Source organism: Pteropus alecto, unplaced genomic scaffold, assembly GCF_000325575.1.
Source record: "Pteropus alecto unplaced genomic scaffold, ASM32557v1 scaffold40, whole genome shotgun sequence".
NCBI lineage: Eukaryota > Metazoa > Chordata > Mammalia > Chiroptera > Pteropodidae > Pteropus > Pteropus alecto.
This window is the reverse complement of record NW_006431919.1, coordinates 8,238,349-8,261,799: the sequence shown is the minus strand read 5'-3', so window position 1 is coordinate 8,261,799 and position 23,451 is coordinate 8,238,349. Positions and strand designations below refer to the sequence as shown.

At 39.4% G+C, this 23,451-nt stretch overlaps 1 protein-coding gene across 9 annotated transcripts in view; it reads left to right on the top strand.

The window, feature by feature from the left end:
• Positions 1–23,451, top strand: part of EBF1 (early B cell factor 1) — a 372,164-nt gene that overhangs the window by 20,439 nt on the left and 328,274 nt on the right. For 8 of the 9 annotated variants that reach the window (XM_015585196.2, XM_015585197.2, XM_025043178.1 and 5 more), the window contains exon 6: positions 3,699–3,767. The exons of the other annotated variant lie outside the window; for it this stretch is intronic. In XM_015585196.2, coding sequence (XP_015440682.1) covers positions 3,699–3,767 — 69 coding nt within the window. The remainder of the gene's footprint in view (positions 1–3,698; positions 3,768–23,451) is intronic. 9 annotated transcript variants of the gene reach the window in all.

Genomic DNA, 23,451 nt, shown 5'->3' with positions numbered 1-23,451 from the left:
CTTTCCCTTTCCCTCCCTCCCTCTCTCTTTCACATTTTTCTCCCAGAAATAGGACCATATCATACCTACTATTCTGCAACTTGGTTTTCTCAATTCACAGTATAACGTAGACTTCTTTTGTGGTTGTATGTAAGAACCCAACCTTCATTCTTTTTAATGCTACACAGAATTCCATATATACACACACATGTATATACGGTATATATGTACACACACACACATGCACACACACACACACACTGAAGTGGGCTCATGCTGCAGACACTTTTTGTCACAACCCCAGGTGCATAGTAGAGCCCAAGAATCTCATTTTGGGAATGAGGACTCTGTGATGCAGTGACATGACCCAGGAGACAGGAACTCGTGGGCCATTTTTCTTACTTTGCCTAAAGTTTTTGTGTAAGTGTTAAGTGACCCCCAGCCCCATGATTCTGTTTTCTCTTTCCTCATTCCCTCATTGTATTCCTATTCTAGCCTTTCTGCTACACGTTCTTTGTATCTGGCTGTTCTCCTGGGTCTCTTGGAGCACAACACAGAGGGGCAGCTCTTTCTCACTGATGCTGTTCTTCATTATCTGGCTTCTCTCAAAGACATATTTTAAGGCGATAAGGACAGTGCTTATGTCAAAGGACAAACCTCTGGCCTAGAGCAGCACTTGCTTGGGGGAGGTGGTTTGGTGTATGGCGTGGGATGGGAGTGAACCTTCCTTCCAACAGCGATTCCTGCCCAGAGGGTCATCTGGGCTTTATCTGTCATCTTTCTATTTTCTTGGCTTGTATTCTCCTCCCCACCCCCACACATTACAGTCATTCATGAAGTCAATTAATCAATCAGTCAATCAATCAGTGAATAGTTGAGCTTCTCTATTTTATTCCAGGCCTTATGCTACTCCTTAGGTATATAAAATGACGGTTTCTTCCTTTATGAAGCATATGGGTTAATGAGGGAGGGACGTGTAAGGAGAAAGACAGCAAAAAAAAATACACACATATATATGTAAGAACATAATTTGCATTGTGTTAAGCACCCTGAAAGGAAAAACCAGGAGAAACCTAACGTTGATTAAAGGCAGGTGTCAAGGCCAGCCTCTCTGTGGAAAGAACCTACAGGTTGAGGTCTTCAGGAGAAGCAGAGGCTGGCAAACTAGGAAGGGGTTCGAGGAGGAGCAGAGCAGGTAGGAGGCCTGCCTGGGCCCGGGCCTGAGGTCGGACTGAGCTTGCCACATCAGAGAGATTGGAGTTGACCAGTGAGACTGGATCTTGGCAAGTTGGAGGGCGGTGACAGGAGATTGGGAGGTGGTCTGGCATCATGTCATGCCATAGATTTATTCCAAGTGCTCTGCGAAGGCATTACAAGGTTTTGGGCAGTGAAGTGACATGGTTCCATTGACATTTTGGAAGGATCACTCTGGCCCTTGCAGAGAATGAAGAGTAGAGGCAGTGAGACCAGGTGGGAGGCTACTGCAGGAGTCTGAGGAAGAATGGAAGTGGCTTGGACCCCTTGAGGGTAGTGGGGAAGGAAAGGATCAGATAAGGAAGGAGAGACTCAGATAAGCTAGAAGATGTACATTCTAGTCCACAATTATCATCCTGCAAGTCGGAAGAGTCCCTGGAGGGCATTTAGTCCTGGCAGGACCTTGGTGAGGGTGTGGCCACAGGGACATGCAGTTCCCATTTGCTGTTTTGAAAAAGAAAAGAAAAAAAAATAATGGAAAACAGAAAGGAGAAATAGGCAGTCCCATTGATTGGTTTTCTCTCTGAGTAAAGGGGGCCTTGGGCTCTGTGGGTGGGCTGCTTTTGGAGACAAGCTGCCTCTGCAGAGTGCAGGGCAGCCTGGCTGAGACTTGGAGGGGGAGGAAAGAGCAGGGAGTGATAAAGGCGCTGCCCGTCATTGAGCCCTTAGCGGGCCCGTCGAGGAGCCAGCTTCATGCCATTATTGCATTGAATCTGCACCCCCTCACTTAGAGGTGGGTACTACAACTGCTCCATTTTGCAAACGAGGAAACTAAGACTCTCTGCAGGGTAGTGCCCTGCTCAGGTTGGTGCAGGCAGCTCTTTCTGGTTCCAGGGCCAGAGTTCTTGAGAGCTATGCTTTTCTATCCTTGAAATGTAGGCAGAGAGGGTTAGAGTTCAGGGACGATGGAGCTGGGTTTTTAAATTATTTTTTTGCATGCATTCCAACCACCATACATCTCATTCCCTTGTTCCATCACCTGTTGCTTACCTACTGGGACACTTTGGGCTTTCCATCCCCGGAGTGCTGGTGCCACAGAACTCAGGCCTGGGAAATCGTTTCTTCTGAGTCAGAAAGGCAAAGGCTATCAGGTGGTGGCATGGTTTTTAGCTGGGGCCTTGACAAAGGCGATACAGTTCTTACTACTGCTGTCCAAAGGTTCGAGAGACAAACGGGGTTAGCACCAAATTTGGAAGCTGATTCTCTTCTCAGTGACAGAGTTACATCCAGGGAAGAGACTTCCCCACTTTGGTGAAAGGCTCCCTATGTAGGAGTATATTTCTGGCCCTGAAAAATGAAGTTCCATGTTTGCTTCTCTCCGGTAGCTCTTTAAATTTAGGCTCTATGATTCACTAAGCCGTGTGTGTGTGTGTGTGTGTGTGTGTGTGTGTGTGTGTGTGTGTGTGTGTGTATTCACGCACGCCTGCCTGGGTAAGAAACAGGGAGAAAAGTGCCTGTTTTATTTCTGGTGTGTGGTAATGTATAACCCTCGGATAACTTCCTCACCAACTTGACTGATCAAATACATGCTTTTATAGCGTGCCCCGGGGTGTAGACTGGCCAGTGGACATATATTTTATTTGGAAACAAGTCTCAGATGGATGAAAACTATCCATTGACCATGGGTAATTTTCAAAAACTCTAATTTTTTACCCTTTAGCAGCATCTCAGTTTTAAAAAAAAACCTTACAGCCTTAAGGTCATGACTGGGGTGGGACTTTGATAGCGGGTGGCTTTCCTGCCCAGGGCTGCTTTTTCTCTGACCTAATGAAGAACATCCACCGTCAGGGCCTTGCTAGCCTTTCGATCAGCTGTCCGTCGTACTTCCAGAAAACTTAAATGGAGAACACGTTGATCTCCACTTGTTTTTGATCTTGCCTCTTGTTTGTCTCATTGTGTTGTACTATTATTCTCATGAAGATGGTTCAAAAGCAAATAGTTATAGCTTTAGGATTTTGAGAAGGCTGTGGTTGAAGGAAACATCTCCCATAAAAAAGGAAAGGAGAAGAGAAAGGAATCCATTTAATACAAAACGACTGGAGGGGGAGAAATCACTCATACCTCATTATTGACGCGTTCCACACAATTAGTGTGATCTTGAGGGAAGAACGTTTGAGCCACCCACAACTCTGAATATTCTCATTGGGTAGATGTAATAATAGTGCATTTCAGAGTGAACTCTTCCAATACCATGGGCAGTGATGGGGAGACCCCGTCGTGGGGCTGTCAGTCGCCTCTGGGAGAGTCCTTCTCCCTCCCTCCTTTGTTCAGGGAGAGGTTAAGCCTGGCCATTAACCCATAGGTGACCCAAATAGAATTTTCTGTCCCAGGGATCTGTTGATTGCCAGGTATGGCTTTGTGGTAATTCTAGCATTTGCAACCCAGCAATTTGAACCTTCTGTCTGCCTAAATGATGGTTTTACATGGTAATAGTTGTACTAAATCCTTCTGCTTTTGCTCCATAGCCGCTGTTGTGACAAGAAAAGCTGTGGCAACCGAAATGAGACTCCCTCAGATCCAGTGATAATTGACAGGTAGGGACCACTCTACTTTCACTGGATTCTTATTCCTCATTATAATGAAACACCTGCCTTGTGTCGCTCATGGGAGAGGGTTAGGAATGCATGTGGCCGAAATGTGCCTGTTGGTTATGACTGAAGCTGCGCCGAGCTCTTGCGATTCCTGGGAAAGCCATATGGAATGTTCTTTGGAGGCCTGTTTTCTTGTATTGCTCCGGTTTTGTGTCTGATTCATGCTCCTAAAGGAATATTTTTTTCTTTTCCGACTTTCTGAGGCTCAACTGTCTTGCTGTGCCAGGAAGCTTCAGAAATAAAATAATAATAGTTTGTGATTTATGAAATGTGGTTGGGTGCTTATAAATATTTAACTTTTATTTGAAAAATGTTTGAATCATTATCACTTTTAGCTACAGTAGTTCTGTTGGACATAATCCATCTACATTTTAAGGTTTTATTTATGCATAAAAGCAGTTTTAAAGAGATCCGTGAACCAGGACTTTCTACTGTTATTTCCTGGGTCTGATCGTAGCTTGTACTGTATTGTAAGCTGATTAATTTATCTTGCTTGTCTTAATTATCATGTTTTTAAACAGATCCATATTACTAATCTGACATGACCAAGTAAATCACTGTAGAACAATAAATCTATTTTAGTTGTTGGGTGCAATTTCAAGTCAGTGTGTGCACATATTATGCAAAGTTGCCTTCCAAATATTCATTTTACATTTTAATTATTGAAATTCATTGTAAGAAAACATGTATGATAAACCATTTGTTACATAGCATTACTCATTGAGAGGTAAATGGCCTGGAAGGTTTATAGTTACCGTCAGTTGTCAGCTAGGAAAAAAGCTAGTACCCTCCACTAGCTGGAAAAGAGTCTTGCAAATAAGACTGACTGATCCTTCACTGAAGAAATCTACAGCTGAGCAAAAGTCCCTTTTTTGAGTTTAGTAATATTGAATTTGGACCAAAAAAAACCCCCACTTATTTTGTCTTTCTAATTCTTTACCTTTTGGGGGCTGCTTTACTATTTTTCAGTTAAATGAAAAGTGTTTGCTTCATCATTATTTGTCACAACATTGATTGTTGATTTTGACTTAGGTGATTCTTCATGCTTAAACAGAATTTTAATTGCTAGGTAACTTTATAAAGCCTACATTTTAATCAGATATTTTAATTAGATATCTCTCACTAATATTCACTAACAACATACACAAACATACACTTTTGCTTGATAAAAAAGTATTAATATACTTGATTCAAAGTCCATACATGTGAATGTTTAATGTGTAGTGAGGTTGTATGCTGCCTGTAGATGTAGAATAGCATGCTTATCTGTGAAAGCAAGCATGCCATTCATGTAATTTCTTTTTCTGCAATGGTAGATAAGTCTTCAAATGAATAAGATAAAAAATAAGTATAACCTTTATGCTGTTTGCTTCATTTAAATACACCTCTTCAAAATACCACTTGTTATTTTAAGCAAGTTTTTCTTACTCGTCCTTTACCAAGAAAGTGTTCTGATCAAAGGACCAGCCCCAAATATTCACCAAAACTTTTAAACTATAAGCATTTTGTTCTGCCCCACAGTTCCTTTTGGTTTAGATGATAAGAAACTTACCTTGCCACCCGCAATGAAAACACTTTTTTTGCTTGTGAATGGGTTAAGCTTTTAAGTTCTTCGTTTGGTTTTAAGCTGTGACTCTGATATAGAAGGTTGATATGACTGTGGTTTGAATAACATTTGATTTTGACCTGTTCCTGTGGGTTGCGATGGCATAAGAAACTTGACTCAGCAGCACTGTAATTAGCCGGGCCCGAGTTTTTGAAACAGGATTGTGTTACCTGGATTGCATTAGTGTGGCTTCTATTGTTGCCGCCTTGCATCTGTCCCAGTAGGGTACTTAAAACCTTTTCTTGGCTGGGGTAATTCAAACAATTTAGGCAAAATAAGTACGCACTTTATACTGTTGGTGGCTTTAGAGATATTGCTCATGACATTTATCCTTTTCATTTTTTCCCTTTTTGGTTTGACAAAGTAGAAAACAGTATGTAGCCAATATTGGTCTCTTAAGAAGAGAGAGTTTTAAAAACGGCTGAAAAAACTGGGTGCCTCTGCACAAGTCCCAACATATGTTTACGTGCTGGCTGTTGCCACTGTCTCCCGTGTACTGTCTTTTCAAGCAGTGATGCCAGCTGATATGCAAAACCCCATTTAGCTATTCTTATTTGCATCTGAGTTTTCAGAATTTATTTGTCCTTCAGTCTGCCAAAGGTTTTAAAAGCTCCAGTCTTGTCTATGCCGATATGTGAAACTTCCAGTTTTTAACGACAGGAGAGAATAACAACAAGAAAATAACTTACTCAAGGAGGGGCAAAATAGGAAGGATTTTCAAATCCATAAACTTGCTGCAAAGGGAAAAAAGCGATGGCAACCGTGTTTGAGTTTCATAGTTTCCAATTTGATTCTATATTACTGATTCGATAATACCTGTTTACGTGCTTAAGGGTTTGATTTGTTTTCAGAATTATGGATGTGAATCCCTGCATATTTTGTAAAAATAGGTGATGGGGCCTACATTCAGTAGCAATAGTAACTGTTTTTACAAGATGCATACAATATGCAATTATAGAGCTGAGGGTACAGGCAATCATTGTGTTAGGATTTCGCATGGTTTTAACACGCCTTTACCTCTGGGCCCAATAATTTTTAGCTCCCTTTGCTTGTCCTTCAGATTTTGGAAGAACACTGCTATTTTTATCAGTCAAAAGACTTTTAGCAGTGGTTATTCAGGAAAACTATTTATAGGATAGATAGAAGAGGCTTTCTGGTCATACGGCAATGGTGCAGGGTAAGCTATTTCTGTGTTGAATTTTGGCTGTATTATTTGCTGTTAGTGATTTGGGGGCATCAGCTTGGCATATTTTATCCAAAAAGTGGAATTAATAAAATCAGGAGTTGCATACTGTGATTTAGAAAATGGGTTTCTGCTTTATTCTTTTATAATAGCATGCAACAATGAAAAATGTGACCCAGGCTCTTTCTACAGTTGTGAGAATTTATCAAGTCACTTACAAAAAGTTCGTTGGAAAATTCTTGTAAATGTAAGAATTGTGCATCTGGAGTTGACTGCCAGATTATATTTCGGCCTGATGTCAAATGGCTTGTAAACATGATAAAACCCAGGCTGTGTTCAATGATCCAGATATTTGGGCTGTGTAGACATGGGAAAAGTCAAATGTATTATGTTTAATAGCTGATGACCAGGAACTAATAACAGCAAATTTCATTATTGTCGAGGTAAAGGGCTGTGTGTAGTAATTATTGTTAAAGTAAAAAGCAAAAAATGACTTTCAGTTATTGAATTAAGGTGGAGATTGATTTAACATATTCACACAGTAACTCATATTTGAATTTAAAAGCTTTGCAATAAAATTCGTGTTTAGAAATTGAATAAATTGTAGTTTTATTACCGCATTGGATATCCTTGTGTCCTAACCTTTTTCCTTGGAGTTATCTTAGTTCAATAAATAAAACCTCATTAGACTATTCCCATTTCAACGAGTTTATTAAATTTTGCAAGAGTAATTAGCATAAGCTGTGCTAATTTTTCTGGAAGACTAATGAGGGAGGTTCTTAATTAGGTTTACTTTGTAAGAATCAGAAAAGATGATAATGACAAAAGTCACACAGGGTAGTCTGAATTGGGAACCCAGTTTTTCTGAATCTATAAAAAGATTCCATTTTCTATGTGGAAATTTCTTTATTAATGCTTGAACTGAATATATTAAGTGTGCAGACTGTTATTCCGTATCTAGTTAGTTAGGATTACCATCCATTCTTGATTTGCTTCGCAAAACTCTTTATTTTCTTACCCTTGACTCACTAAACTATCTTTGAGCAATGACATGGATGAATACAGATGGTTTTACAAAAACATTTTTTTTTTCTCTCCAAAATATACTCTAGGATTCCTTTCACATAGAGCCCTAAAGTTTCTTGCCAGATTTGTATCGCTTATTTCCAGTAGGGCGGCATAGGGGATGGCTCAATGTTTGTTTGTTTGTTTGGTTTTTCAATTTAGGATCAGTGTGAGAGAATAGTTAGACCACTAAATAAAGGGAAAAAATAAGAGCCTAATTCTTCATTTTCTTGTAGTGTGGATCCTGAGCAGTTAACAAGTGGATCCTTTTTTTTTTTCTTAATAGATAGAAATAATAAAGAATGAAATTGCTCCTCAAATTATGTTCTCCTGTCTTGTGCAAATTTAGATGTAGTCCTTTTGGAACACGTGGCTCAAGTAATCTGTAAGTTTTGAGTTCCTCACAGCCAATATTAAAAGCACGGATTTTTTAAGCCTACCAATTAAGATACTGCTACAAATTTTGGGTTCGCTTACTTTAACCTTAACAGATTTGTCTTTCTTTTCCATTTATATGAATCCCTGTATCTATGTTTGGGAGGTAACATAAAAAAAAGATACAAATTTTGTTGCATGAGAAACCTAGCCTGTTTGGAATTACTGTTCTCCAAGGCCACTTACTCAAGGGTCTCCTAAAAAGAAAAAAAAAAAAAAGCCTGTATTTGTCTTTTCCAGTATTTTCTAAAGATCTTCCACATCTAGATTACTTTCACTTAGGTAATACTAATTGGTTTGTTTATGATTATTGACTGAAATAGAATGTTCACAAGTGACACTATTAGAATGCTTATTTTACCTGTTGATTTTACGGAATGCACATCATTTGAGTAGAAAAGTTTAACCATGTCAGGGTTGTTCGAAGAACCAATTTTATTTAAGATCTGTTCTTCATCTAAGAGATACAAATGCTGTGATAAGACTTTTCAGAAAAGTACAGTGCTGTCTTATCACCAAGCTGATTTCTTGATTAAATTGATCCTGATGTATTTATATAGCATATATGTTCATTTGTGTAATAAGAGAATACTAGTAAAACTTTAGAATTAGGATATAGTTATGTGGGTGTTTTGTTTGTTTGCTTGCTTTTGCCATTGAGTAGGGTGGGTGGGGTACATCCTAATTCCTATATTTACAATCATAAGATTACGAAGGCATCTGGACTCCTCAACAAAAAATGACTTCCTTTTGTTTTTTCTCATTAGATCTAAGTCCCAAAATTCATTAACAATTTTTTCTTTTATCTTCTGTAAAAATAAAGCCCTTAACCAACATGAACGTAAACATATACTTTTATTAAAGTTGCAAATGAGGCTTTTAGTCAGTTTTTTGGCTTCGTTTCATTGACCTTTCAACTCTTAATATTTTGGTCTTCGTCCAGTTTTTAGAAGGACCAACCACTAAATATAATTCCTCTGTGAGATACACAAATGGGGTCTAGGGTATAAAAAACCAGAGGTGTAAATGCATGTCTTGGAGTTCTGATAAGCCTTTATACCACCTGATTTCCTAACCCCGAATATTCAGTTAAAATGAAAGGAGGAAAAATTTGCCCTTTAAAATTGCCCCAGGCAGGATAATTGCTATCCTCTTGGTGGGTTTGAGAGGTTGCCTTTTTCCAAAAGTGACAAGCCGATGTCGACACCAAGCGTGAATTTACGGTTGTTTATTAACCCTAGTGTACTTAAACATTTGTTTTCTCAGTGGGAATTCATATGTGATTATTAGGAATGAGACTTATGTGAGAGAGCATCATTCTAAATTTTATCACATATCGGATAATACCATTCTGAATAAGAGATGAGCCCTGCACGTTTCTCTGCAGTTTTCTGCCTTGATAAGAAAATAACGAACACAATAAGCTAATAGCAGTCTATATTCCATTTGCTATCAGCTATTCCCAAATACACAACCAGGATACATTAAAATACATTTCAAATATGCTGACAATATATCATAATGCAGAGCACTTTTACATGGTGTAATACTGCTGCAGACACTGTATAATGAACAGCAGTGGTTTTCCTGTAAAGGAAATAATGGCAGCAACTTCCAAGAAATGTGTTTAACAGAGATTCACAGAATCAGCAGTGTATATGTGTGACTGGCCAGGGTGTTAGCTCACGGTGTGGGCTCTTTATCCCATATCGTCATAACTTTGCTTTTGTAATGGTTCTAGAAAAATACAGAAAAGCAGCACAAGGTCCCCTGTGTGTCATCTAGCAACTTTGCACCATCAGTTTGTGATGAGAATATATCACTGTAGTAAACATCCTTTTACTTTTCTAAGAGAAGTTGCTTAGAATAAAAAAAAACCCAAACCCTCCTAAGTGTAACCCTCCACTGGTAAGTTCCCTTCATGTCTCCCTACTGCCAGCACCTGACCAAGCTCTGTAATAAAAACTGACCAGATTTAAAAAACTCTATTTAGAGGTTCCTGTTTTTGGTCACTTTAAGTTGTGCGAGGTACTATCTGAAATAGACTACCAATTCTTCCTCCTCTCCCATTCTCCCAGCCCACCCTTCCCTTTACAAACTGTAACTGTATACTGTCCGTGACAATATAAAAGTGACCTAAATACTCCAATTGCAATCAATGGAATATGGTGAACAGTACAGGTTTGTCTTTGGTTGCTTGCTGCCTTTATAAAGGTGTGGGTAGATGAAGATAACTCTCCCTCCCAAACTCTTTCTCCAGTTACAAGCCTTTGTCCAGAAGCAAATGAAAGTTTTAATGTTACAGTACTTATTGTAATAGAATTTTAATTGCCCTAATCCTGCTAACGTGTAGAGCTGAGTGTGTGTGTGTGTGTGTGTGTGTGCGCGTGTGTGTGTGTGTGTGTGTGTGTGTGTTTCATGGAGCAGAGAGTCAAGCCAAACAAAAAACCCCTGCATATTTCCACAGGAGGCGGGTGTCATATATGGTAAATGATACAGACTTAATGAAATTGATTCTGAGGAAGCAATGCCATTGGCATTTCATCCATGTAATGTAGGCTCCACTTTCTGTGGGAACAGAGTGGTCTTCAGTGTGCTTTGGGATTTTTATTTTTGAAGGTGAAGTGCTTGGTTCTAGTTCTAAACTCGCTTCCAAACCCTACTTATAATGACTTAACTAGACAAGCTGGCAAATTATATAGCTAGCTCTATCCCACACAATAACCTCCAAATGGCCCTCGGTAACTATACCACCCCGCTAACTGTTTGAGGCACAATAGTTTTGTAATATAATATAAAGTAATAGTGTTAGCCAACACATCTTTAATAAGATATTGTTCGTGCCTTTGCCATATGCTACAGAGCAGCCTCTCACTCGGTGGGCCTTTTGATTCCTCTCAATAAGATTATTTCAAATACTCTAATCCTGAATCATTGACATGAATACAAAAGCCTAGTGACATCTAATAGATGCCTCTTAGCTTTGCTTTTCCTCTTGTTCCTTTCCTTTTTCTTCTCTTTTTACCTGACAAAAAGCTTATAGACACTTGGGCTCTGTCTCTCAGTAGCAGCATGGGGGGCTCCTCATGAAATATAAAGGAGGAAAAAGGACTGACAGAGGCCCGATAAGCTACAGAGTGAAGGGCCATAGATTAAAAGTAAATGCCAGTAAATCCTGCCCTGTACACTTACTTGTTCTTTTATTGTTTTCTTTAACACTTTCAGTGCCAGGCCAGGGAAAAAGAGAGCAAATGATAATCACATTGCACCTGTGCATTTTTAAGCTGGACATGGTTACTATACACATTGTATAGTGTTTTGGTAAGATTGTCAAATTTTGGTTCATGTAAAGGTTGTGTTGACTTTAAAAAATTAATAATTAATCAATATCAAGAATGCTGCAAGTACTATTTTTTGCTCATTTGCTGCTCGATTGGCCTAATATTGATCCTGTGTGTGGTGGGGGAGGTAGGTGAGTGGGTCCGAAGAAGCCCTCTGTAAGGGGTGAATACGGGGGTGGTGGGAGGCTCATGACATGGTATTTCAAGGTTGAAATAATTCTTTTCTTTTTCAATCAATGAATTGGAAATTATCAAAATGAAGCGTTAGGATGTTTTGTTGCATGAGGTCAGCTGCTGCTTTTTTGTGTGGCCTGGCTCCCTGCTGGGGCCCTGACTATGTTCCCCGGTGCTGGGCAGCGCAGGCTGCCAGGTACTCAGGCTGACGGTGTGCACGGAGGAGGTAGGGGTGCAGCTGGATAGCTTTTCTCACTGTCAGAGGTTGTTCCTTCTCCACCTTTCCAAAGCAACCATGATTTGACTAAAGCTCTTTTTTTTTAAAAACTCTATCTGAAGTCAGACAATCATGCTACTTGCAATTTATAATTGTTCAATAAACTATTGGGATTGCCCCTATTTTTAATATGTTTCCCATTTATCAGTATTCTGATCTGTTAGTAATATCTGAAAATATCATCTTTAATGCACAGTTGGTTGAAGTTCCTCAGAAAATGGAAAGTTTGAAGAATCCTGGACCTACATCAGGTTTGGTTACTCTCACATGTAAACACACACACACACACACACGTACACACACATACACACACATACACACACACTCACACTACAAAGACAAAAACAAAGATGAAAAATAAGTCTCTTTTTATTTATTAGAAAGTTCTTTAGAAAAGAAAGTTGGTCAAGAGTTAACCTGGTTATCTATGAAGCTATTACAAACAGTGTAGAAAACTCATGTTTCTGCATGATCTTGGTGTTTTCTTTAAGCCAGATTCCAATCTCACATGTATGGTGTACATCTCAGAATATCTTTTTAAAAACTGAGTGCTTCTGCCTACAGGAGTGGGAGTGTCTTCTCCTGGCCATGCACAAGTTCTAGTTGACCAGCATCAGAATCCTGGCCTCTTGAGCACCTTAAAACAAAAGCAAAATCCCTAATGACTGTGAATTTAATAGTAACTTACATCTGAATGGTACTCGTGAAGTGACAAAGCAAGTGATTAGGAACTCCATGTTCTAGTGCTCATCCTGATTTTTACCGTCCTCAGCCGCCCAGTAAAAAAAAAAATTACTGTTTTCAGCATTTCATATAGTCTCATTTCTTTTTTTTTTTTGGTTCTCACAATTCATCCTATCCATGTATTACTCTAAACTTGTCTACCTAAACAGTTTTCTTAGTAGATCTCACATTTAACTATTGGGATTAAAAAACAATAACATGACATAAATTGCTATACCCATTGCTGGCGCAGTGTTTGCCTTCTTGTGTCCTCATTTAATTTGATGAGTGAACTGTTGTGTAGACAAAGCAAGCACTCTCTGCTTTTTCCAAAGAGAAATCAGGGAGAAGGTGGAGTATGATGGAAAAGGCATAGACTTTGGAGTATATTGGCTGAAGAATCAAATCTCTCTACCGCTGCTTACCATAACCTGAGCCTCAGGGGGCTCAGTTTTCCCATCTTTCAAATGGGAAAAGTCATTTCAATTTTGAAGAGTTGTGAGGATTAAAGTATCTAGCACTGGGCTTGTCCTATATCAGGTTCTCGAAATCAAGCAGCTTTTGCAATTTGAACATAATATATTTCCTGTGGGTTGTTATTCTTAATGTGATGGTTGCCCTGGGACTTTCTTACATGCAGAACTACCTCACTGAAATTTATCATGGTAGCTACATCCCCTTCGATGAGGAGTCACTCATTTTTTTTTCTACATATTTATTGATCCTTTGTATATGCCATGCACTGTTTTCAAGGTGGGAGATAGAACCATACAGTGAATAAGACATGTATGGTTCCTGTCCTCATGGAGCTTCAGTGCCTCGGAGTTGAAAAAAAAAAGAGAATAAATTGGAATAGTAAGTGTAAGCATAAAATATATTGATTAAAAAAAATGGAAGAATGCTATTTTAAATAGGGATCATGATGCAGAAGAAATATGTTCCTGGGCTGAAGTTGCCTGTTAGCTTCTACTCAGTGGTATTGAACTTGGACAAACTCATGGCTTTATTGCCCTCCTCCAAGGCATTCTACACATGGGTTAAGGCCCCAGGCTGTGGAGTCAGACCACCTCGGATCAAATCCTAGCTCTGCCAGTGTTAATGTGGGGCTCTGGGCAGATCATTTAACTCCTGTAAGCCCCAGGTTCTTCCTCTTTAAGAGCGGGATGAGAGTTGAGTTCCTACTGTATAAGGTTGTGGTGAGGTAGGTAGATAATGCATGGAGGGCACTTAGCACAGTGCCTGGCACAGAAATCATATCCAGTAGAAGGTGACTATTATTTTTAAAATAAGGGCTGGACTGAAGAGATCTCTAAGACTCCTTTTCAGTCTAATTTTAGTTTCCTCTGGTATTACTGAGACAGACACCGTCTTCAGGAAGTAGACTGGAAGTCTCAGAGGGCAGTGATATGTATGTGTTAGTCACTGCTATATCCCCAGCACTCAGCATATCGCCTTGCTCCTGTGCAGTAGGTGCTTAGAGTATGTTTTTGTGAAATCAAAGAAAGATTGAGAGGAGCTGGAAATGCAATTGTTGAATCTGGCGGTCTCATCTCTCTACATAAAGACAGCCTTGTTATAACTATACAATAAAGTGAGAAGGTACTGTCATTAAAGAATGATGAGAAACAGAAAATGTAAGATAAAATATTAAATTTGTTACACTTAAAAATGTTAATCTTCACACGATTACCATGCAAATCCCTTCACTGCCTAACTGTTTAATTGATCAAGTAAATCACAGAGCAGACAAGCAAGTGAAAAACCCTGCTGTTGACATTCTCACAAAGCACGTCTTCAAGAATATATTCTGCTAACTAGTATGTCTATTACACATACCATGAATTACACACACACACACACACACACACACACACATACACAGAGCTTCCTTTGCAAGCAAGCAGATTTCACAGAGTTTGAGGGAAAGATTTATTTTTGTATGGCAACTTGGTGATCTCCCATTATTACATCAAACATGAAATCAGCGTGAGGGTAACATATGTTTCAGCAGTGCCTTTGTTTTATGTAATGTTAGAAGATAAGAATTCACCATTTTTTCTTTTAGGCAGGTATAATACCGACATGCTATTCCTGTGATTGAAGGGTTAATGAATAATCTCTCTCTCTCTCTCTCTCTCTTTTTTTTTTCTCTCTCTCTTTTTCTCTTTCTGCTCCTCCCTCCCCCAAACCCCCTCCCTGGTTCCCCACCCCAATCCCATCATGTGCCTGGTTGACTTTGAAAAAAGGAGCTTGAAGTTGCCCACAGGGCATCCCTTTTCCCAGCCTTCTCCTAGGCCACCTGGGCAGATGGGAGCTTGCCTCCTGTCCTTAGGACACAAAATCCAATCAGGCTCCGAGTCTGCTGGTCCCTCTGACCTGCAAGCTGGGAAGAGGGAGGAGAGGCAGAGGCAGCTCACGTTTGATAGGCTGCATCTTTGTTGCTTAAGGGGGCTCCTCGGTCTACTCCAGGAGGAAGTTCTCCCTTATTTTCCAGATAAGGTGTCATTCATGAGGGCAGTGTGTTGAACTAATCAGGTTAATGGAGAGGCCCCCAATCATCCTCATTGAGCCCATCTCTTCTTCCTGTTAAAGGAAGATAGTGCAGACAGACAGATTACACATATTTTAGTTTTTCTCCTCAAAGCCCATGAAATCTGCAGGCGTGCAGGGCACGTAGGTTCAACTGAATGTCATTCAGGCTATTTGAGCACAGCGTAGCGTTAGAGCAAAAACAAAAAACAATGCCTTCAAATGTCTGATATCTTCTTTGCTTTTTTTCTTTTAATGTTAAAATAATCTCAGTGTTTCAGATCAGCCCAGAATGACTGTGGAAGAATCCAGATAGATTCCGCCCTGGTTATTTTATTTAAGATTGAAATTTAAAAAAATCTCACTGTGATGTGTCATCAGGGACAAGGAATTTCTCGGGCTGTGTTTCCATTCCTTGGCATCCAGGCTGGACACGGGGGTGCTGTGGCCCTGACTAATGACATCTCAGGGCTTCCTCCGGGGTCCCTCCCAGTGGAGAAGAAAACAGAGCTGGTTCAACTGAATTTTGTGAAGGGCGTGGGTTCCTCCTCTCTCTTCTACACTAAGAACGATTTGTCATAGTTTAATTTTAAACGTTATCATCGACTATTCTGTCTTCCGACCCCCCCCCCTTTTTTTTCTTGGAAGTTCCAGGAATGACTTTAATTATCTCCACAATCAAATTCTCATTGCTGCCTCTGTGAAAGTGTGTAGTCATAGATCGCAGGGATTATTTTCTTTAGCACTTGGGGATAGAGAAACCGGTTGTTTCAAAATGAGAACCAGCTGGTTCCACAGAGCCCTATTTAATGGGGAGCCACTTTGTACACAAACCTTCACTCAGGTCAGTCATTAGCCAAGGCTCAAATCAGCAGTGTTTGGTCTATCACCCTTTATTAAATGTCGAGCGAGGAGTGATTTAGCTGATATGATAATAATAATAATAATTAAAAAAACATACACCCTGCATCTTTAATTTTGCCTCTGCCAAACATTTGGGTTTATAAGGAGCATTTCTTAAATTTGCTCCTATAGTAATTATATCATAAACCTAGTTTACCACTGTTCTCTCATAGATGGCTAGTGTGTGTGTGTGTGTGTGTGTGTGTGCGTGTGTGCATGCGTGCGTGCGTCTGGCTTTAACCCTCTCCAAATCTAGAAAATAAAATTAAGCTCATCTTTCAACATAATCTTTTATCTGACAAGCTCAGTAGATAGATGAAAGGTAGATAGCCACGTTGTGGGTCCCATTAATAGAACCAATTGGAGGGCAGAGATAACTGCTATTATCAGACATCTTTTATGCCATCCTGTGAAATAAGGATGAGGATGATACACCCTATATATTTTGCTGTCTTTGTAGCTTGTAGAAATTGGTTTGTTGTCACACCATGTTAATATCTAGCAGCACCAAATTCAATTTGAAATGAAGAAAGTACTTTCACCAGTTGACTGTACAAAATACTTCTGAAGCATGCAAAGAAGGAAAAAAGGCATGAAAGACATGTAAAACCATGGTAGATATTTAGTTATGGAGATGATTTGTTTTTAGAACCTGGGTTGCATTTTTATAAGATATACCAATTTGAGGGCTGCAAAATTAATTAAATTAGGGTTTGAAGAATTAAAAAAGAGCAGCTTCATAAAGATCTTTTAAAAATCAAATTTAACCAAATTTTGTCTTATAAATGTGAGAGATTACTTTGAATTACTAATAAAAATATATAGTTAATTTTTATTATAACTTTTTTTTTACATCGACATCAACACGACAAAATAATTTGAAGTAAGGGTGAAAATTTAGAAATTTATTCTCACAGGGAGTTTGATCAACAAGCTACACACTGGTATATATGCTTTTACTTATTTTTAATTTTACGATTTTTATCTTGAAATACAGTTCGGGTAAAATTTTATCTAATGATTTTTTTGTTTACCAACTACTTTCATTATGTAATGTTTCTTTAGTTCATACTGTAATTTTATTGCATATTTCCTGTTTTAGTATTTTAAAAAATTCTGTGGGTTTTTTCATACAAAAAACAAATAACTGCTATATTTCCAGTCACTCAAATTTGAACTGAATTTTACTTCCTGTTTCAAAGGTCAAGGCAGACTGACCTCAACAGCAGTGTGGAGGCTGCTGAATTATTCATATCATTGACTTTGTGTCAGCTTCCACATTTGTGGAGAGGGATGTTTTATTCATTTATCTCATTTAGGGTTCTTCTCTGCACCTGTTTCTACCATTAAGTACCCTGTAATTTGCATTTGATGCTAATTTAGTTTCATATCAGCCTGGTCCCCCCTTGTTAATTTAATTTTCTAAGACCCTTTTCATTACAGTAGAACTGTTTTCCTCTTTAAAGCAAACATCTATACAAGTAATTGTATAAACTGCCTTTTAAATAATATCTTTTAGAAGATTCCATCGTTTAATTCCTTAATTCCTATAATTAGCCACGGTTTGATTAATGTTTCAAAGGGTTAAATTAAAATGCAGAATTACTCAAATGCATACTTGAATAATTTCTTATATACGGATGGTGGTGTTAGTATTTCAGTACTCTTCCCTGATAATTCTCAGAATTCCTGATATATCTTAACAGCATTAGTATTCTTTATTTAGAGTGCTGTTTAGTTTACTAATAGCAGTTTCTTTAGAATCATGGGGCTCTCAAGATTATTTTTGAATTGTTAGTTTTTCCTTTCATCAAATTACTGATAGTGGTTTAAAAATGTTTCTGCAACATTAATAATGACAAACCCCAAATAATCAGGGCAGAATTACATCCCATTCTTTGATACGTCATGGAAGTTTGGTATAATGAATTTCAGGAAACTTGCGTTACATTATATGACTGTTTCTCTTCTCGCCTTTTTATTTCTCTTGCTCGGAGGGAATTGCCTGGAAATTTCTCTGTTTTCTAGACATGGTGGTTTTAGCAAGCTTTCGTTTGTACCTTCCAGCACCCTTGGGCTTCAGTTGCCACCTAGATATTGGAGAAATTAGTAGTAAGGTTGTTTGAGGAGGCCTGATTGAAATGGTGGCTCCCTTGGTGCCAGTAGCCAGGTCCCTGGAGAGTCCACTGGGGATTTGGAGGCCATGAGGACTAGCAACTCACATAAGCCGGGTCTGAAGTCCCCTGATTGTTGAAGAACGGACCCTTCCTCAGTCCTTACCCTGTGACTGCTTGGAAGGTTTTTGACACAGATGTGTCAGTATTCCTCACAGGCTCCCTGAGGGGTGGGAATTTAAAACAGGGGTATGAATTAACGAATTCAAGTTCTCAGGCACTCAGAAATTATAGAGCAGGAAAAGTTGCGGCAGTGGCTGAATGTTACTAAGAATCTGGCCCAAGCTCCACTGTGACCCTTCTTTCCACCGGGCTGGGTTTGTTTTATCTGTTGTTCATATCCTCTGGGGGCAGCAAATGGTGCCGTGGCTTTGGGTTTCCAGAAGGCTCTCAGGCCTATTGAAACTAGAGTTTGAAAGCGGCTTCTCTTGTTCTTTCAGTTATAAATGATTCCCAGGGCCTTACACAAACGACTTTGTAATTGTGGAAAAGTGAAAAGAAATCTTGATTTTCTAGCCGATGGCTTTATCAGTCTGGTTTCAAGACAGGGCCTTGGGTGGACTGCATGCCCCCAAGGACTCCCTTCAGCTGGGGATTTCTCAGGTGTGCCCCCATCACTGTGAATTTTCCACATCCTTGTGACCTATTAAACCAGATCTGTGCTTCTGCTGATGGGCCAAAACAATAGGAGAGTTTTCAGGAGTGAAATGTGGAATTTTATTCATTAACAAAACATTTACTTCTGACTCTCTCTTCCCTCCATTTAGCTCTTCTTTGAAATTTAGGCAAGTCTGTGAGCTCCACCAGGAAAGTCTTCCTGAGGTTTGATGGTTTGATTGAACACCCAGGTTTAAAAACAATAAGGAATATTTGGGGACCTCTTCAAAATGCAGGAGAGGCTTTCCCACCCCACTCTGGTGGATGCTTAGAATTCTCCTGTTAGAGAGTCTCATCTCTTTAGCTAGGGGCCTTTGATCTTTACTAAGACATCCATTACTTTGGGAAGGCTAACACTTTAATTCTCTTGCTCATCTACCTCTTTGAGGGAATAAAAATAAGATTTTACATGAGTTCAGTCCTGTTCAGTTTATAGAGCTCTGTGACCTACATTGTTTTAGTTGCCATGACAATATAGGCAGGGGGTTTTATACCCATTTCACGGATATTAGCTCCAGAAAGCTAGCCAGATCTCCAGGGCAGGTTTTCTGAGGAATCTAGGTTCTTGTAGGAGGAGAGGAGGTTTACATTTGAGCTGAATGGACTCTTGAGATTATAGTCCAGTCCCTTCATTTTACAGATGAGAAAGCTGAGGCCAAGGGAAGCTTGGCCATGTTGCCCAAAAATCTAATTAGCCTCAGAGCCAGGACCTTAAGCCAAGCCTTTGGCTCTGATTCCAGTGGCTTTTCTGCTACTGCTCTGGGCCATCTGGGTCCCTCTCTGCTCTCCATTTCACCTTGTGCAAGATCAGCCTCAGGGAAAGGTATGACTTGTATTTTCTGGATTTTGTGTTTCAAGGAAACCTGTGAGCCCCAAATCTCCAACAAGGCCCAGAACGATGCACTGCACATATGTATTAAGTTGTTTCTAAGAAATCATAATAGTCATGGGGAGAAGGAAGGTACAGAATACCACATCATAAAGTATTAATTTATTTTTAAAAGCTCACATATTTCAATCATTTGCAACTGTGCTCGTTCTTGCTGTATCATAACACTGTGCAAAAAATAGCAATTTTTGTTTATTTTGGGCAGAACTATTTCATCAATAATCATCTTCCTGTAGGAATTTTATGAAAGTTCTTTCTATTCTAGACGTCTCATGAGCAGTTGTCTTTGACTATTATATTTTTCTGGAAGGCACTAACGTACACAAATATTGAGCTTGGCAAATTTCGAACTAACTCCTAATTTAAAAAAATTATCCTATATTTAAGCCTAAACAAATTTAACAAACTGTCCTTTCCAGAACTAATAATAAAGGAAATGAGGCATTGTGGTAGAATATAATTCTGAAGAAATCATAGTGAAAGAGAGGAAAAAGTACATTGAACTTCCCTCTACTCAAAACCTCTTTTGTGTGCAGTGTTGTCTGAACAGGTTTGTCACACCTTTTGAACTGCCAAGGAGGGGCAGAAGTCATGGGCCTGGTGCTGAGAGGTTAGTAGCCTCTGGCATAGTCTCAAGCTGAACTGTAGGAGAGTGATTCCAAAAGGCAAAGGGGCATTCACCAGTAAGCTGGAGGGAGGGAGAGAGGGTAATCAGCATCTTTTGTACTTTTTCAGTATCTGGGGGAAAGGAGAAAGCAACAGATAACTCAGTTTCTGAATTTCATACCTATTTGGTCTGCCTAAAATGATTGGACTGATTTGGAAAAATTTTAGATTTTCCCTCTTGGTTCAAATATGTGACTGAATGTAGCCAAGAGCAAAGTCTTTCTTGCATCCCCTGCCTGGTCATTTAGAGGTAATGCCTTACTTTAAAAAAGATGAAAATTTAAATTTATGAATCTTCTCTTTGCTTTTTCTTTTCCCAAATGATCATCAGCCATTCAACAAGCTGAATCTCCTTGTGCTTCAAAATATTTTGATGTCAGAACCCAGAAAGAATAATTTTGCTAAATCTATAAAAAATTGTTTCATAATAGGGTATGATCTTGTTTGGGAACCATTGTTTTCATTATTGGAGGCTATGAGGACAAGTACCCATTGATTTTATTGACTTCAAATAGGAGAAACAAAGGAACTAGCATGTTAATTTATTTACTAAACATTCATGAAGCATCTCCCTTATGAAGTAAACAGTGGCTCCTGTCCCTGTGTGGAGACTGCGCTGGAGGTATGATGTGTCACTTCCAGGGCACCCACTTATTAAGGAAATTGCATTTGGTTAGAATCTCTTTCTTTTTTCCAAATCACCATCAATTCTATTGAGTCATTCCTCTTTCTCCTACCATCACCTGGCCCCCGGCCCCACTCCCAACATAAGATCTGAAGTCATTCATTATACATTGGATTCAGTGTAGGTGAATGCCGTACTATGCTAATTTCCAGTGTTCAAATTACTCTTATCTCCATGACGAACCCAAATTTGAGGCTCTCCTTCTGCAAAGGAGAGAGGCGTGCTTTGGTTCTGCTTACAGGCCTGATAAGGTAAATCACTCATGCTGAAGTTAGATTTTTCGTTTATAATGAAAATGAGAAGCAACCCAGTGCAGAATGCTGAATGAGGACACAGGAGACCTGATTTTTAACGCTGTCTCTGCTGTTATTTAGATATGTGAACCTTGGCAAGTCTCAACTTCTCTGAGTTTCAGTTTCCCCATTTATAAAATGAAAGAATTGGACACTTAGGATCTTTAAGGTTCCCTCTCTCTCAATGATTTTAATCCTCTATATTCCTCAAAGTCTGATCACCTCTTATATTTAACATTCGACAATAGCCTATTATTAAACATTTGCTCAGGCAAATATTTCAACCAACTTTCACTCCCCCTTCATTACCTTGACCTGGGTGTCGGCCTGGTAATAAGATGGTAAGGCAGTAAGTACGGCCCTCATCTATTGCTTAGATTAGCTTAAGGTGGGGGCCATTGGGTGAGGTCATTAGATGATGCAACTTACAAGGCTACTTGAGTTGGTATATTTAAATTTATCGGAAGCATAACTTGGGCAAGATGGGGAAGGGATCCAGTAAAAAGAAAATTGTAGGCTTATAAAATATGAGGGGCATGGACAACCACATTCATCTATGTGAGAAAGTAACCTCAAAAGGTTGTCAGCAGAGGCTACCTACGTCACATCTCGGAGCCGTCTTGCTGGGTCCCTCCAGTTTGTTCTTGTCTTCCAGATGAAGCGGCCTAAATGTTGATAGATGAAGATATACACTGAGCTGCACATAGCACATGCTCATTAAATCAGTGTCAGCAGTGAAGTTTTGGGGTGGATAATTCCCTTTAGTGCCCCAGTCCTCGGGGTGTAGAGCCCCAAAGTGGCCGTCACCCACTCCCCTTAAGTTAGCCCTTGTACGAGTCCATCCTCCACAGACACAGACTGGGCAGGATGGGGGTCCACACACAGCCCCTCCGTTCCCCACACCTGGAGGCCTGGAGGAGCAGGGCTGCCGGGAAGGACCTCAACAAATAAATTAAACAATAACTAGCCCTCCGTGGGGGGCCTTTAGAATGAAGCTATGAAATAACATACTCTGCTAGTGCCCTATGCCTGTGTGTGAGAATACAGTGCACACCCCTTAAGCTTGAATAAATCAGAATCTCACAAAATCTCAGAAACATTTTTTTCCTTTTGTTTTGTGCAAAGATGAGAAATTTAAAAACAAAACTTTGTCCAAGATAGGAATAAGATTATCTATATATTTTCTAAAAATTTGAAGTTATTGAATCATCACATAGAAACATTGTATTTTGAGAGATCCCCAGGGGAACGAACTTGCGAGTCCTATGGATAATGACTTTCTGAGAATTCCAGGTACAGAATAGGCCCCTTCAGGATTTCCTGTTTTTTGTTTGCGTTCCTTCATTTCTTATTTTATGTCTAATAAACCTTTACTTCAAGCAGGATCAAGTGTTAAGACACACCAACTACAGAGCTAATGCATAGAACATTAATTCTATAGCAATGCCCTATAAAAACCAAAAGAAATAAGACCAACTATTAAAAGAAATCCATATGTCTCTGGAATTTTTATTTAAGTTTATATTAGCGATAATGACCTTGGTTCCAGGGAATTCGGTAACGATTAATGACCAGCAAGGGGTCACTGGCCCATGGTGCTTTTGGCCAACAAGTCCTTCCAACATGGACAAGAGCTGGTCATTTATCCCAAGGAAGTGCCCTGAGGTGAGGTCCTCATCCTTTTGCCATCTGATTATAATTTAACCTCGGCTTTTAAAGGGCCCTTAGGAACAAAGATACAATAGGTCATGCCTTCAGTAATTTAAAGAGTTTATTTTTGCCATGCAATTCAGAATTGAGTATCATCAAATAGAGTTGTGAAAATATGGTTGATAATTATGTTTCGTTTCATTCCAAGATGTGTGCACTCATTTTCTTTCTGCATATCTGCTGGCTTGTATTGGTGAGGTATGCATCCATGTATACATTTAATACTCATATTCCTGTGTCTGGTGTGTGTGTGTGAGTGAGAGAGAGAGAGAGAGAGAGAGAGAGAGAGAGAGAGAGAGAGAGAGAGAGACAGAGAG